This window comes from Alternaria postmessia (assembly GCF_024291825.1).
Source record: "Alternaria postmessia strain BMP 2775 chromosome Unknown scaffold_40, whole genome shotgun sequence".
Taxonomy (NCBI): domain Eukaryota; kingdom Fungi; phylum Ascomycota; class Dothideomycetes; order Pleosporales; family Pleosporaceae; genus Alternaria; species Alternaria postmessia.
This window is the reverse complement of record NW_026260113.1, coordinates 1-15,986: the sequence shown is the minus strand read 5'-3', so window position 1 is coordinate 15,986 and position 15,986 is coordinate 1. Positions and strand designations below refer to the sequence as shown.

The window sequence follows — 15,986 nt, the reverse complement described above, 5'->3', positions numbered from 1 at the left end:
TTTCTGTACGCGCCAATTGAACAAGTTGTAGCATAAATCACAAGAACTTTACCTAAGTATCTACAGTTGAAGAAAGACTGACAACACACCAGATTCTGACGCCGTGGAACTTGTATGACATCCTTACCATTTTTTCTCTTCGCATATTGATAAAAGCCTATTGATGTTCTGATAACCAAGAAACCCCCTTTCCATGGTCGTGACTGGGTCAACCGTTCAATCTGCAAATACTGACACGGGTTGACTTCGGCTGGCGTTGCGTCGCCTCACAATGCGCAGACAGTAATGAAACAGAAACCCGCATCATTTGATAGTGGCAGTACGGAACCCATCTGGACAAGGACCTAGACCAACGGCAACAGCAAGTACTTGTCGAGAGTTGCTATGTAAGCTACAGTAGGGTCCGCGGCATGTTCATAAACGTCATTCGGCATTGGTTGTCGACGGGTTTTCTTGGTTGCGGATCGTGGTCAGGCCAAGGGGCGATGCAGGAGAGTCAGCGGTAAAAGTGCGAGCTGAGACTCGCACGGTGCGAAGGTAGACAAGGATGCAAGGCGCGACGCAGTGCAGGCAGGAGCAAAAACGCAAGGAAAGGCCAAGTACAGACGCGGCTTTTACGGAGGGATCTGATTGTCTCGGACGAAAGAATGTTTGAGCTAGGTAATGAGGTGGGCGATGCGCGATGCTTCTCTACCGCCGTTGGATTGGGACGCGCAATTTAGCTTCAATGCCACACGGACCTCTCAGCAGAACGCGGAAAACAGGAAGGGCGCAGCAAGCAAGCAGACGGACAGCAAAAGGGAATGCGCAAGTGATAATTCGATGCCATCAAAGACATAAACAGCTTGTCCTAGGATATCCAGACATCTAAAGGGGGTTAGCGTGTCTGGCCCGTGCGTCCTCACCTGCGGGCACCTCTTGTGAGTGTCGGCAGCGAAGAGGAAGACGTTAGCGACCAATATGATCTGGGACACCGACGACCCCAGCTGGGCCGAAGAAGCCCTTTCTTTGCCTTTGCGGCAACCTTCTTCACCACCCACTCTCCCTTCCCATCCTCGTCCCCATCCCCCCAACTGTTTGCATCGGCGCGCTTCATCTGCCCGACGATACCTTCTCGACTTTACGTGAAGCACGGCTCACCAGGCTTGCTCCCCCTAGCCACCGAGACGCCAACGCGCTGACAGGCAGAGCCACTGTCTTTTGCCCTCACCGCTGCAGGCCAAACCCCCCAACACCAGCTCTGCCACCATCCGCTGCAGCCATCTACACACACCACCACCGCGTCGGCCTGCACGCGAACATGACCACGAAATCACCAAAGACCCTCGTCGTCACACTCAAGCTGTCACCAGACCACCTGAACAAATTCTCACGCCAGCCTACACCACCACCCAAGGAAGAGGCCAAGCCATCTCCGCCAACGCCTGCGCCGCAAATCAACGAACCCACGCCTGCTGCCACACCCGCCGACTCAACCCCCAACATGGACGGAAGCACGCCCTCGTCGCTTGCTCCTCCCGCCGCCAAGAGGAAGGGCCCAAAGCCCGGTAGCAAGCGGAACGCCGCGCAAATGGAGGCTGGTTCGAGCGCCGCGACACCGCCCAAGCAACCCAAGGCCAAGCCAGGGCCAAAGAGGAAGAAGATGGGCGACATGATCAACGACCCCAACTCCAAGGGGCCCTTCCCAACACCCGCAGCCATCAACAAGGCAGGTCCCAAGGCAAACCTGGGAGCCATCAACGAGCGCCTGCGCGCCCTCGACAGGTCAGGGGCCAAGTGCCGTCGATGGGAGAAGAAGGGATTCCAGGTCCGCAGCTTCACCGGCGTCATGTGGCAAGTGCCTACCTATCAGCCAGGCCGCAAAGGCGCCTTTCCCGACGACGTCAAGAGCGACAGCACTGGCACTAGCGACTCCAAGCTGAAGGACGAGAGCAGCGCAATCAGCGACAAGAGCGGACTCAACGGTGACAGTACACCGGTGCCGACAGCGATGAACGGCATGGCAAGCTCTCCCGCCCCTATACCCGCTTGAGTCTTGCCCATCATTGGTCTTGTCCTCCTTGATGGACTTGTAATATGGCTTGCGCCTGTTGCGGCCTCACATCACTTTATTTCTTGCGACATGTCTTTTTACATCAATTTGCTTTCTTTGTCTTGTTCGGCGTTCACGGAGCGCATTGCATAACTATGTATAAGGCGTAATTTGGGACTTTCCACGGCTTGCCACAGGCAGCATGGTGTCTGGCGCACAAGCACGTCGCTGGACAGCTACATGTACTAGAGATGGACCTGGTTTCCGAATGGCGAGGAAAAAGGGGCTTTGCATAGCACATTCTGAGAATATCGAATATCAATAACTGACTACAAGTACTTGATCCATGTGTCTAGCGTCCATGTCGGGATCAATGTGAGCGTGACCTGGATGGCGTTATCATCCCCGTGGTGACTGCGGGGATCTCCACCGATAGCTCGGCTGGATCCAAACCTCCGGCCATGGACCTTCATTGACGTACCACTTGCACTGCACCTCATTGCTAGCTTTACCTACAGCAAAGCTCCCTGTCCATCAAATGATGCATGTATCTGTGACGATAGCTTCACAGAAGCCCGGATGCCCTTGATTCTTGCCTGAGAACCGTTGGCAACTTCCAACACAGAGTACCGCATTCACTCGGCACCATCCACAGCTAGCCCACGCGTTCGCACACGGTTGGACCTCTCCAATCTTCGCCCGCCACTACCACGGCCAGCCCGACCATTGCTATTCGCGTAATTTGCGCGACATCCTGCTGTCATCGCTCCAAGGCGTCACCACGGACATACTGGTAGCTGTTTAGCGCCACTATCGCTCACCATGAACGCTCGTCGGGACAGCTACGCCAGGGTCGCTGCTGCCGGATCAGCAGGCAGTAACAGTTCATTCCAGCAACCCACCCGATCCGGTGCCTTTGCGCATCTCGCCAACAGCGCCTCGACATCGCACCCAAACCGCCTCTCTCGCTCCATCGACGCCGACGGCCACATGTCTACGAGTTTCGGAAGGTCCGGCGGGTTGCTGCCCTCATACTCCAGCCAAGCTGGATATTGGCATGGCCTGGGAGGGTCGGCTCAAGACATACCTCCATTCTTCGTGCCCTCCTACCTGCGCGGGTCCAAGCACGCCGAGAAGTTGCAAGAGGTGCACAAAGCGAAGCTAGCAGCCCAGAGGGATTACAAGTCAACACACTCGTCAAATGCGGGCTCGCTGTCTACGAGTTCGAGCAGCGCCAATCTGCACAAGATGGCGCCATCACACCGAGGTCTCACGCATGAGGTAGTGGAGCGCGCGCCTGTTGTGGATGAGCCGGTGGCGCCATGGCCAACACGATGGAACGATGCAGACAGATTCCCTCAACTAGAGCTTGAGGATAGTGGAAGGCAAGCCAAGTTCTCAGGCACCCAGAAGACTCACGATGAAGCGGCATCGGTACGGGCAGACTTTCCTATGCCACGGCAGTGTGGGATTTACTACTACGAGATGACTGTTATCTCCAAAGGCAAAGACGGGTATGTATATCTTCCATGTGGGCAAGACATGTGCTGATTCACGATACAGTAGAATGATCGGAATTGGCTTCTCTGGACAAAAGGTTGCTCTCAGTAGGATACCGGGTTGGGAGCCCGACTCGTATGCATACCATGGCGACGATGGGCAGATCTTCAGTAACACCACCTCTGGGAAGTCGTATGGACCCAAATTCGGCACGCTGGACGTCATCGGCTGTGGCATCAATTTCCGGACAAATACCGCCTTCTTCACCAAGAATGGGCACATGCTAGGTAAGCACTCTAGATATGGAGACTTGGATAGCACTAACAAGTCCAGGGACGGCCTTTCGAGACTTGAAACTCAACGTGCCATACTATCCCACGGTAGGCATGAAGAAGCCTGGCGAGACGGTCCGCGTCAATTTCGGTCAAGAACCCTTCGCTTTCGATATCGACAAGATGGTACAGGATGAGAAGGCAGCCATACAAACCGAAATCACTCGAACCAAGACCGAAGCGAGCGTACTGGGAGGCGAGGACGCGCTGATACACCGGCTGGTGGGGCAGTATTTGGCGCACGATGGCTACGTAGAAACAGCACGAGCTTTCTCAGATGAAATTGTAGATGAAGCGAGAGCGCTTGCGAACGATGAAGAGGCAGACATTCCCTACCGCACGGCAGTAGAAGATCTGGATGCGCTCAATCGACAAAGTACGTACATTCAAGAGTCTATGGACGACAAAACTGACAGGATCCAGAAATACGTACAGCGATCCTCGAGGGCGATATTGACAAAGCGCTCAAGCATACGAGTGCATACTACCCTTCGGTCCTCCGTGACAACGAAAACATCTACTTCAAACTCCGCTGTCGGAAATTCATCGAGATGATCCGGCGATGCGGAGAGTTAAACGCACAATGTCAATCTGCACCAGCGTCATCCTCCAAAAGATCGACTGCCTCCGCAGCCAACAAGCGTAACTCAACTGCTACCGACGAGTACGATTTCGAGATGGAGCTTGATGAGCAACTAGGTGTACATAACCCACCACCAAGTTGGGACAACAAGGATCAAGACGATGAGTTGGAAGATGGAGAAGAGGATGACATGGAAGACAAGATAGTAAAGAGCGAACGGGCGACGAGTGAGACAATAGCTTATGGCATGGAGCTAAAATCCGAATTCGCGAACGATCCGAGACGGGAAGTCAAGCGGGCGCTCGAAGACACTTTCGCGCTCATTGCCTATGCAGATGCACGGGAAAGCTCGTTAGCGCCATTGCTAGAGATATCTGGTCGTGCGCCAGTCGCTGAGGAGCTAAACAGTGCCATATTAGGTACGTTCATGATCCAGAGACGACGAAGATCTCCGAACAACCTCTCTTGGGTGTCGTTTGCACTGAAAACCTACGCTAACAAGTCGCAGTCTCTCTAGGCAAATCCTCTTCCGCCGCTCTCGAACGCCTAATCCAGCAGACTGAAGCCTTAGTCAACGAACTCGCCGACGACGGCGGTCCCGGTGCTTTCATCAATGTTCAAAGAGACTTCTTACAATAGTATTACAATGCTTCGCCATCTATTCTTGCCCTCAACAAGGCTCGAAAAGCCGTCATAGCTTGCAGAGAAAGATTTGGTGTCGTATATGCAAGTACCAAGTGGGCTACAAGATGTATGTATTGGAAGATGGGCAAGGGAGCTTGGGTAGGCTTGGGCTTGCATTTCACACGTAATTGGATGGGGCATGGGATGCAACATGCTTTTCCCAGGCTCACTGCTGGAACGGTCGTATCAGCTGCAGACCGAGCATCAGTGCAAGGTGATGATGACGATGAGGAAACGTTCAACTGAGGAGGCGGGCGAGGTTGTTACGCGTTTCTGAGGTTTAATCGGCTTCACATGCTGCGTTGTTGCTTCTCAGTGGGGAATACATGGTTCTGTGGCATTTGTATGGCTTCGGTTGGCAGTGGGCGTTGATAATTGGGACTGAGGATATTACTACTCTGCTTGTTTGTACACACTGTCTCATGGAGTTGAGTTTCCATAAATCCTCCAGACCATACAGTAGTCTGAAATCAGACGATGGAATGATTATGCCTTCTCCAAATCTTCCGTCTTTCTTAAGTACGTTACCTCCCTTTTCAGAACGGCCACCACCACTTCTTCTCTTTCTTCTCCATCTTCTTCTTCGCCGCTCCCGTTCCTTCTCCCTTGCCATCGCCCAGCTTATCGAAGAAAACTACCATGATTGTAGTATCATCCACAGCATTCCGACTTAATGGCTCAGGACCCGCTAAGATACCCAAAAACAACCCCCTCCTAGTTCCACCCATGGCATTCCTCGCTAGACAAACAGCTGCGTTCTCATCCTCAATGGCGAAGTACTCTGGCGTTGCTTTCCAATCTACTTCTTGGCCTTGTTCAGGGTCGACGGTAACACCAGGGTCGAGGGAGGAAAATGTGGTAGGGAAGACAGGTGGATTAGCCAGCAACTCCGGATCCTGTTTGACGGATCCCCGACCTCGCTCTCGGGCGGCCAAGTACCTAGAAACACATTCCACAGCATGTTCAGAAGAAATACGATCCCAAAGACCATCAGAAGCTAAAATCATAAAGTCGCTCTTGCCTTTCCCGTCGCCAGGTTCTCGTCTCACAACTTCTGTTTCCGTAATCTCAGGTTCAGCAGTCATGTACGGAGGGCTTTTACTACCAGGTCTCGGCGCAGTACCCCAAAACTTGTGTTGGACAGCTTTGATGAACTCATTGTCCCATTTCCAGCGATGATCACCGAAAGCCCGCGTCACTGCTATGCCGAGCATACGACCTGTTTTGGGGTCGATGACGGACTCGTCCGGGTGTTCTTGGCTCAGTCTCGCGACTTCTTTGGCGTTGAATCCGGTTTGGTCTTCTGATAATGGAACTGCGGTATATGAATCTGTTGTCGGGTCCCAGCGGCCAAGCACAGCGCGAGAGTCGCCCGTGCATGCTACACGTAATCTTGAGGTTTGAGGATCAAAGGCTGCTAGGAGAGCACAGGAACCTGAGAAGGCTGGGGTGAGAGCAGCGATCGCGGCGCCGTTCGCGGCAGGAAACCAGTTTGCGGCAGTCTTTGCTCGGTCCATGATTGTCTTGTCGATGTTGAGGAAGGCACGCTTTATTGTGGATTCGACTTCTGGGCTTGAGGCGAATTGTGACAGGCTGGTTAGGGCGGAGCTGACCATGGGGATTAATGTCCATTGCAGATAGAATGCTGTGTGGCGTCCTGCGTGTCCATCTAGCACCGTCCAGTAATTCCACAGCTTATCCCCTGGGCCTGGTGATGTCCCCAGTGCGAAATAGTCTTCACAAGGCTCGTTGCTACGGAAGCGACATCCGTGTGTGATGGGCATTTGTACGCCTTCCATGCCTTCAACACCCTTCTTCGCATCGTCCTCTGTCATCATCCACCCAAAACATAACTTGTCGAACTGCTCCGAAAAAAACTTGGCGACATTGGGATCCTTGAGCGGCGCGCTGGGGTCCGGGATGTGAAAGTCAAGCACGTGTTGGATCTCCTCACGGGAGTTGTAGAAATGGAGAGGTGTCGCAAGGGCGGAGGCATCATCGCCAGATGAAAAAGCCGCATAGACGCTATCTGTCCAGTCCGTTTCTACGATGTCGACGAAGTAGTATGCTAGACCGCCGAGCACGAGAAGAACAAGTACGGTCTTGGTTGGGAAGCCGGACTCGAGGAGGATAGTTGTGGGGTCCCTAGTTGGCTGTTTCCATCTCGCATTGTCGCGGAGAGTGTCTTTGCCATGGATTCCGAAGCATCTAGAGCGTGAGTGCAATTGTCGCGTTTGCTCAGTGGCACGTGATGCTAGACTTGTATAAATGCGTCCCTCTGTGTGTACTCGCAAAGTGCGGGTCGCCGCTGCAAGTGGCCTCTGCAGCCGGGCTTGAGGCTGCGCCTTGACTGCGCACTTGAGCCGCGCAGCGTTTCCCAACCGTCTTGGAATCATTCTGCCTGTAAAAGCTGTGTGATACTGCAAGTTGGACGAGATGTGTTAGGGTTGTTGCGCGTTGTGGAATTCCAATCGGGGTCTGTGCACGCGCTAGCTTGATCGCTCTTTCACACGGAACAATCGAGCAGCGCTTGGCAACGATTTGACGCTTCCAATGATCATCAAAATTTGCGTACATAGCTCATTGAATTAACCAAGAACGATGGCGATGAGCGATAATAGAAAACCTGATTTGCCGTGTCGACACTGGCACCGAGCATAACAAGTTTAGGGACTGAAAAGATATGGTTGCTACTAATAGACTGTTGTAAGGATTGGGTATCGTCGTTACTTGCTTGTGCAACTTGTGGAAAGCAAAAGAATCCAAAACGCCTCCCATATCCTCCCGTAGACACAAGAAAATGCCACATATACGCCGATGAGAGTGACGGTGGCGAACAGCAGCTCATTAACCTGACTTGATAAGTATTGGTAGCAATCTCCGTGTGTGATGATGTACCCGCCCCTTCCCGACCATAGCTTCAGTATTCCTATTAGCCATCCAGATGTGACCTGCTTCCGAGCGATACACTCTCTGTGTTTCGTCCCTTCTGACACGTCCACCCTCTGTCATAAGTACAGTACTGGCAGACTTTGACATAACAATGCGTCCGCTTTGTTTTTTCACAGATGCATGTCACATCTCTGTCCAGTGGACGTCCTCGATACGGTCGACTTCTTCGTACTGCCTCTTCTTCTTCTCTTTCTTCTTTGCGTTTGTGTTCTTCCTTCGTAACATTAACTTCATCTTTGTCGCCAGCTTGCCAAAGGTCGCCGCGGTGGGAGTGCTGGCAGTCTGTTCTTGTAGCCTTTTCTCATCGTCCTTTGCGATATCTTCACTCTTTGGGGTGTAGTCTTGCTGCGATAGATCTGCCAGCTTGATCTCTTGTGGGCGACTGATGTGCCTCGCCTGTTTAGTAGGATGTGATGAAAGCGAAGTGTTCGTTGCGATCTCCTTGGCGGTAGTGGCTGCAACCATAGATTGAGGACTTGCGACGATAGCCTTAGGCTTGGGCGGAGCCTTTACTGGCAGCGGTTGCAGCATGCGCCATACAGGCTCGGTAGGGCTGGATGGCTCTGAGGACGAAGACATAGGTCGGACTAAGACCACCGATGAGTCGCCCCACTCGTGATCCATTCTTGGTGAGTAGGCTGGTGTCGATGGCTCTGAGTCGATGAACGTCCCAAAGGACTTTGCTGACATGGGTGGGGGAGACATTGGTCCCAACGACTGTGGTGTCATGGGAGTGTGAACAAGAGCTGGAGGAGGGTAACTCTTTGCTGAAAACCGATGTGGTCGTTCGGGTGACATTGTACGCGGCTGCTTTGGCAAGCCATGGGTGGAGAGTGGCCTGTGGATGCTGTCACCCAATGAAGCTGAGCCCAGGTTAGGCGACGGCACAGAGAGTGTAGCCATGTCTGTCAAGGTGTGACAGTGCCAAGTTTGAGACAAGCTTTCGAATAGAGGTAATAATTTTAAATCGCAGAGGCGTGATGCAGTGGTGCGAACGAGACGCACAATACGAAAAGAAGCACGGGAATGGCGGCGGCGAAGGATGTAAAAGAAGGCGGCACCCGTAGACAGACGCAAGTACCGAAAGAAGGTTATTGCGGCGTAGCAACGAGACCGGTCAACTGGGTAAATCAAACGGAAGAGGGGACCAAGGGCTGCGCCCCGAAACCAAACTGAATGATAACAGAGGGCTGAAAGCGGTACCACCTGAGGCCTGCAGGCTACACTTTTGTTTATATGAAAGCACACCACACGCGTCATCCGCGCCGCGACGGTGCGTACCACACCGATTGCAGCGCTGACAGATCTATCTGCGCATGTCATGCTACTGAGGTGGCAACGGTGGAGCTACGCCGTTAGAGTATACGCGTTGTCAAGACGTCGAGAGCCGCCTGTCTGTACTAACCCCGCCGTTGCGACATGGTACGGAAACCTCCTAGAGGGTGAAGGACGTTGGATATGCGGCTAAGTAGGGAATGATTGGCGACCCAACTGGCGGAGGCGCTAATGTTGGGGCGTCATTGGTTGACAGCGGACAAGTTGCATCAACCACGCCGCAATTTCATATAGAGCAGCGCCTGCGGAATAGACAATGCCAACAATGTGGAACCAGGGTGTGAACCAACATCGGGCGCTGTCCTGAACTGCTGGGATCTGCTGCCGTGGTTTGGTGTCGAGGGACAGCGGCTCACAGCCCCCATTCGCTCGACGTTGTTGCATGGTCTGGCGAATCAGCTCCACGAAGCATCTTTTCAGCCTGTGAGCCCCTTCAGCTAAGCATGATCGCTACCTGCTTTGAGACGTAGGCAGATGTTCCGATCTCATGGTCAGACCAGAAGAAGAAGGCGTTCTCGTGTATGGTTCGTCGCCATCAGGCTCCTCCTGTTCTCGTTCCCGAGGCGCTCAGCCGCTCAGAGCTAGGATCATCAGTTCGCTGATCAGAGTTGGCCCCCATGACCTGAGTGGCCGAACGTCTTCCCACATTTTGTCTCTATCACGACATAGGAGTTAGGGCAGTGCAATTGGTGTCAGGTCGACGACTGCGCCGCAATATCGAGGTCGCCTTGAAAAGTGGGTATGGCTGATCTTGCTCGCGGCAGACACCGTCGTGCAGTGTGTTGTGTAACGTGTATAAGCGCCGTGCGAGCTGATCCATGCAGGCTACTGGCACGAGCGTACAAACGCCATACCAGTTGTAGACGCAATGGGTGCATGAAAGAGTCTTTTCAGATTAATCCGATGCGCCTCAGTGAGGGGCCGTTGTAAGCGATGAGTTGTGCAGATTACTTTTAAGCCGTTCGGGTAGTTGATAGGAAATCTTGCAGCCCGCGGCCAAGGAGCTCGGGCCGTCAGAAGGATCAGGATCGCCGAGACGAGGTCCAAGAAGAAACTGCATGCAGGTGAAGCTTGACTGACAACGGCTATACACCGAGAGAAGTTGATCCTACGTGTTGTTGTATCGGCCCTTTCGGCGAAGAGGAGGAAGGTGCAGGTCCAAGATATCGCCAAGGCAGTCTCTGCCGCGCGGGAGCAGCCCACCAGCACAAGCCGTCGTCATGCCTTCGCCTTGCACACCTGCCTCTCGAAAACCTCATCTGATCACTAAACACTTTCGATTTACCTTCGCACATTCCGTTGGCTGGGTCGCAACTAAAGACCGAAGTCGTCGGATACCCCCAGCACTGCGATCGTCTCCCATCGTTCGTGTCGCGTAACTTCACCATATGGTCTCTAATTCTTTTGGATCGATCGTTGCAATTCTTTTCCCCCAGTGCCAAGGCCCTCATTCTTCAAACACCCTCGAGCTTGTTAGTATGAGACTGCATGGACGTGAGCATGGCTAGTAATACGGAGTCTCAAGTTCCTCATACTCGCTTACCCATCCAGTTCATGACTCAGGCGAAATGTTGTACAGCTTCTTCCTTCCTCGATCTTGACCGAAGTCTATTGACAAGATTTGTCTCCCGGCTCACCATTAGCTGGCTCACCCTATCTTGTTGTCCAATGTATACCACATCTGTTGCCCACATAATCTCTTTGAATTTGCTCGCTCCCTAGCGTCGAGAAGAGAGGGCTAATCTCAAGCTCTTTGCTGGCTCATGCGATTGAGCTATCTACGATCTAGCCTGTCATGTGAGAACGACGATGTCACCACGCTCTGGTACTCCAAGACCAAACATTCTGCACTTATTTGGCGTTAATATCTGCCTCAAGCACTGCCTTCGACTAGTCTCTACGACTTGGGGGTGGCGTTGTCGTCAATTGCCCTTGCGACTACTAGTTCGTCCCTGAGCTATCCATCATAGACGTATACTGGTTGTCAAGCTTGACATAGTGAGTTCTTGAGAAGTAGCAGTATTGATCAAAAAGACAAGCACCTATGACTCTAGCTGTATTCTATTGAACCCGATCGCATCAGTTACTTTAAGATGCATATTGTGTTAAGAAAGTGTTGCTGACCAACGTCAGTACCTATCTATGCAAAAAGGTTCATCCGACACTCTACCAAACCTTTTTTCTATGCAAGGAGTTTGGATGCTGACAGATTGTGGTAGGTTCGGTGCAAGATTCAGTCGTTGGCTCAAATTTATCTTCGGCCTTTCCCTGTCTTGGTCCTCGATATCGATCTAATGTCTATCACGTATTCGTGCTCTAGATGGGATCTCGCATCCGGCTGTTGCTGAAATCGTTTTTTTTTTGGCCTTCGTCTCTCTCCATTGTTTATTCTCGGCCATGCGATTCACTGGTTTGACATACCCACTCAACGTTTAGGTCTCCACTTCACCTTCACCTTCACTTTTCAGTATCGGCGCGCAAGCTGCACACTTGGTCACGTTTGCGTTTTCATTTTCGTCTTCACGTCGTTTATTACGCAACACGTCCTCATCTGCTAGATTATTTTGACTTCATCCCCTCATTACTTTGCTTTGATCATCGCAAACATACGCCACGACGAACTGGAAGCATGGATTTCCCACATGCAGCAATGCGGGCTACTCTTGCTGCGACAAATTTTTCACCGGCCGAAGTACCGTCGCTCTATGTCCGACCCGAAAAATCTCGAAACAACTCTTATCGCAAAGGGAATTTTGTCCAAGTGCCACGCAAAAGCGAAGAAAGTAAGAGTGATGCTGGTAGCGATCAAGATCACCGCAGAACCTTCCGTAAGAGCAGCATCAGAAAGTTCGGAAGCCTCTTCAGCCGCGACGGTGGTCTCCGCAGTAGCATCGCTAGCAGTAGTCCGTTGGCGACAGTTGTGAACTCAGAGTGTGCGGACGACGAGGAAAGCGTTGAGACTGTGTGCAGCGTTCAACCAATCACTACTGCCAGTTCCATCGAGACCGTTAGCCCCATAGGGACAATGAAGCTAGAAAAGATTCGCGAGCGTCGTGAGTGGATTTGATCGACTCGAAAAATGGGAACTGACACAATCGTAGACCGAAAATTCGCGCAACTCCAAGAACCTGGAGATGACGACACCACCATACTCACTGTCAGACCCGACGACTGTTACCAGTATGAGTGCAACGATACCGTCGACAGCCAGAATGTCAGGGAAGAATCTCAAAGATGCAAAGATACGCATGTCGTCCATGATACTGCTCGCGCTCCACTAGGCAACCGTAACTACCATCAGCACCACGAATCTCTCCACGTAAATCTTACACCCGATGATGTTGAGAGGTTCGCTAGCGAAATTCGCAACATGACCATCGCAGATGTGCACCTTTCCTTATTCGGATACTGGATCAAGGAGAGTGATGAGAACTTCAAAGAAGCGAAGAAGCACCTTCGAGAGCTAGGAGTCGACCGTGTGGGTCTTCTGAGTTCTTAATGTACGCTGAGCCAGAGCTTTGAAACTAATACTAGTCCCAGGGCTACAACCTGTCTCGCCTCAACAATCGCTGCTTAGAAGAGCTTTGCCGAGACGTCTTCGACGTCCGCCCAACGTACGCTAAGCCACCTACTACAGCCCATCTACGAAGAAGCTACCGCATCGAGAACTTGCGTCACCCAGGCAATACCTGGTGTCACAGGATGTTCAACATGCGAGGGTCTCCTTCTCATCACACTTCCTCAACCTATTAGCAGCAATGATTAATTTGGATCTTTTCGGACGTTCATGCTGTGCTGAAATTACGGAAACTAACATTGAGGTATTCTAGGGAGTGTCGTACCACCGTGCTCAAGCAACAAGCCTCTATTGAAGAAGCAATGCTTTTGTGCTTGACGCAGACGCGCTCGTGTTCTCTGCCTATCCTTCCGCGAGATGATAATTTGCCGCCGTCGTTTCGCGCACAGAGGGAGCACGTGATTAGTGAGACTGCACAGAGGTCTATATCGCTCGGCTCTCCTGGTAGTTCGATGGATTATCCACCTAATAGTAAGTTACGATATTGTACAGATATCAAGAAAATTGGTGACTAATCAGTTGTAGCTCCTGATCGTCCTTTGCCGCTGTCTCCCCGCTCACCAAGCTCTACCCTAGGTTCGCCACCCCTCGCCTTAGAATTCCCTGCCCTACACTCCGCTCCAGGGGCTTCAGACGATTTCTCCATGCTGGAGTCGTACCGGGGATCGTCAGATAGTTTTTTGGACGGGACCTCGGACTGGGATCTCCGGGTAGCAGACATTTACGAGCAAGTAGTCTCTCTGGAGGAGGTCAGTCAGATCGATCAGGTTATTGCAGACCTCCGGGATTTGAAGGCCTTATACTCCTCCAGGAATATCGAGAAGTGAGTCTTTGAGTGCAGCACATGGGCACGTGGGGGGTTTCAATACCCTATTAGGATGAATCTACAAATTCGAAGTGGTCTGAGAATCTTCTGACTACTTCCTCGCTTTTGCATTCGTGCCTCCAATGGACGATGAAGTGATACAAACCAAGCTATGCCCAATAACCAATGAGCGCCATAGTCGCGGCTCCTACAAAGACGTAAATCACCATCAGTCCTAAGTTCCCGAGGTTTTTCGTCCTTTGTCTATCAAACAGGAAATCCTTGGCTAGCAACTCCACCAACCCACTATATATCAGAAAACCAGCACTAACGCTATTCAACACACCCTGGACCATCAAGCTGACCTTGCTCTCAGGTAGATAGGTTGTGCGAACGCCTAACCCGATGGCAATAGAAGTGGGGGTAGTAAGACCGTACAAAGCGCAGAGAGCCCACGGCATCCAGCTCTTGCTCCGTGGGAAGGGAATATTGGACAACCGGGCACCAATACCAAGGCCTTCAAAGGATTGGTGAAACACAAGGACTGCTAAATATCGGTGTAAGAAATCTGTGTATGTCTCACATGCAGCTCGTACAGGGACACTTACGGAAGAGGGTTGAGAACTCATCGCCTACAACGCCGAGGTTCAGACCGATGATGACCGAGTGGAATATGATTCCGAACTCCAGAACGAGGAAAGCGACTAATTGCTGGGCGAAGGACAGACGATCTGCTGTTGACGACGTCATATTCGAAGAGGTGGAGCTTTTGCTGTGGAGACTTGCTGTGTCTTTCCGATGCTGGTGATGCTGGTGGTGCGTTGAGGCTTGAGATTCTGAGTCTATAACTAACACAGCTGGATTGGTGTTTCTATCGGAGCGTATGAATGCGCTATTCGAACCGCCAGCTTCCTCCTTTGCGACACCGAATTTATGTTCGACGTATACTTCTGCACCCAGGTCTACGCAAAAGACAGCCATGATGGATGTCAGTACGATGGCAGCGCACCAAGGATACTCCGCCCAGCCTCCACTTTTCCCTATGCAACTGCCTGGACCGATGGCTTCGTATGCTGGGTCTAGTAGATGGATGAAGGCTGTAGCGACGATAACACCGGAACCAAAGAAGCGTGCGAACGTGTACAGACCGAGGGGAATCTTCCAAGACGGTTCCTTGCAGGCGATGACAGGGAAGTATGTGGCGATCGTCGAGACAAAGCCGATAACGAAGATGGATGATATCCGCGCGCCGAGTTGACCGTTGTATTCATTTTCGCCAAGAGCGAAGTAGCAGATGACTTTTGCCTGGTCTGCTGTCGTAAGATCGACATTGGTTGGATCGAAAACGGCCATGTCTAGAAAGAGAGAGTGAGTAGAGCCATGAGGCAAAAGGAATCTCGGGATCTCAAAAGTAGAACAACTAAATAGCCATGGCTTGAATTGAGTCTATATAGAAAGAAGGAGTCAGTGCAGCTTTAATGACATTAGTGTTCACATGCCAAGTACCGTGTTGGACGGTTCATAAAAAGCACTACAACCTATTGGAGATCAGCCATTGACATGGGACTGGCCATGTAGGTGTCGAACTATTCATTAAAACCGGGATTTATCCTTCCCGAAAGTCATTGACGGCGAAACATCCTCTGTTTTTACTTAGTTCTCCTCGGGTGCCAGCGTACGGCAATAGGACAAGGCTTTACACCTATAGTCATTAACAATAGTTCATTCTACATCATAATGTGCTTCCTGCCTCATTGACAACGTGCTGTTGTAGTTGACGGAACGAGATGTGAGAGTCCGACCGTGCTGTGGGAGGCGCTTGATGATGCGTGATAAGCCTACCCAGTGCTCCACAAGACATGCAGGTAGTCGCTTTGTCTCTTAAGTGACCCACGCCGTCGCATACTGTGTACGTCAGTAGCTTATAACAAAGTGTAAATTGGCCGAACAAAGGCAGAATTGAAGTGTTTCTATATGTCTATGTTATCCATTCTAGACGTCTATCGCAAATATAAAACGACCTTTCTTGCATCTACCTCCGGATAGACATCACTATTACGCAGAGTTGCTAACAATCAATCCAAACTGATGAGACTGACTGACTGACTGATTGCTTGGCAGTCAGTTCAGTGTCAGTTTAGAGCTCTCGTCTTATCAGTCAGTTCAGTTTAGAGCTCTTAAACTGA

The 15,986-nt window shown here is 51.6% G+C and overlaps 5 protein-coding genes across 5 annotated transcripts; 3 read left to right on the top strand and 2 right to left on the bottom strand.

Moving 5' to 3' along the window:
- Nucleotides 1-1,300: 1,300 nt before the first annotated feature.
- J4E82_006629 (uncharacterized protein) lies at nucleotides 1,301-2,032 on the top strand (the record flags this gene model as incomplete). The annotated part of the gene is made up of 1 exon (XM_051732885.1): nucleotides 1,301-2,032. The coding sequence occupies one exon, from the start codon at nucleotides 1,301-1,303 to the stop codon at nucleotides 2,030-2,032; it is 732 nt and encodes a 243-aa protein (XP_051587278.1).
- Nucleotides 2,033-2,854: 822 nt separating this feature from the next.
- Nucleotides 2,855-5,086, top strand: J4E82_006628 (uncharacterized protein; the record flags this gene model as incomplete). Its single annotated transcript, XM_051732884.1, has 5 exons — nucleotides 2,855-3,546; nucleotides 3,596-3,819; nucleotides 3,866-4,240; nucleotides 4,288-4,866; nucleotides 4,956-5,086. The coding sequence occupies 5 exons, from the start codon at nucleotides 2,855-2,857 to the stop codon at nucleotides 5,084-5,086; spliced, it is 2,001 nt and encodes a 666-aa protein (XP_051587277.1).
- A 581-nt stretch (nucleotides 5,087-5,667) lies between these two features.
- Nucleotides 5,668-8,707, bottom strand: J4E82_006627 (uncharacterized protein; the record flags this gene model as incomplete). Its single annotated transcript, XM_051732883.1, has 2 exons — nucleotides 5,668-7,339; nucleotides 8,211-8,707. The coding sequence occupies 2 exons, from the start codon at nucleotides 8,705-8,707 to the stop codon at nucleotides 5,668-5,670; spliced, it is 2,169 nt and encodes a 722-aa protein (XP_051587276.1).
- A 3,340-nt stretch (nucleotides 8,708-12,047) lies between these two features.
- On the top strand, nucleotides 12,048-13,822 carry J4E82_006626 (uncharacterized protein; the record flags this gene model as incomplete). The annotated part of the gene is made up of 5 exons (XM_051732882.1): nucleotides 12,048-12,471; nucleotides 12,520-12,896; nucleotides 12,959-13,032; nucleotides 13,249-13,466; nucleotides 13,521-13,822. The coding sequence occupies 5 exons, from the start codon at nucleotides 12,048-12,050 to the stop codon at nucleotides 13,820-13,822; spliced, it is 1,395 nt and encodes a 464-aa protein (XP_051587275.1).
- A 148-nt stretch (nucleotides 13,823-13,970) lies between these two features.
- On the bottom strand, nucleotides 13,971-15,153 carry J4E82_006625 (uncharacterized protein; the record flags this gene model as incomplete). Its single annotated transcript, XM_051732881.1, has 2 exons — nucleotides 13,971-14,347; nucleotides 14,409-15,153. The coding sequence occupies 2 exons, from the start codon at nucleotides 15,151-15,153 to the stop codon at nucleotides 13,971-13,973; spliced, it is 1,122 nt and encodes a 373-aa protein (XP_051587274.1).
- Between the last annotated feature and the right edge of the window lie 833 nt (nucleotides 15,154-15,986).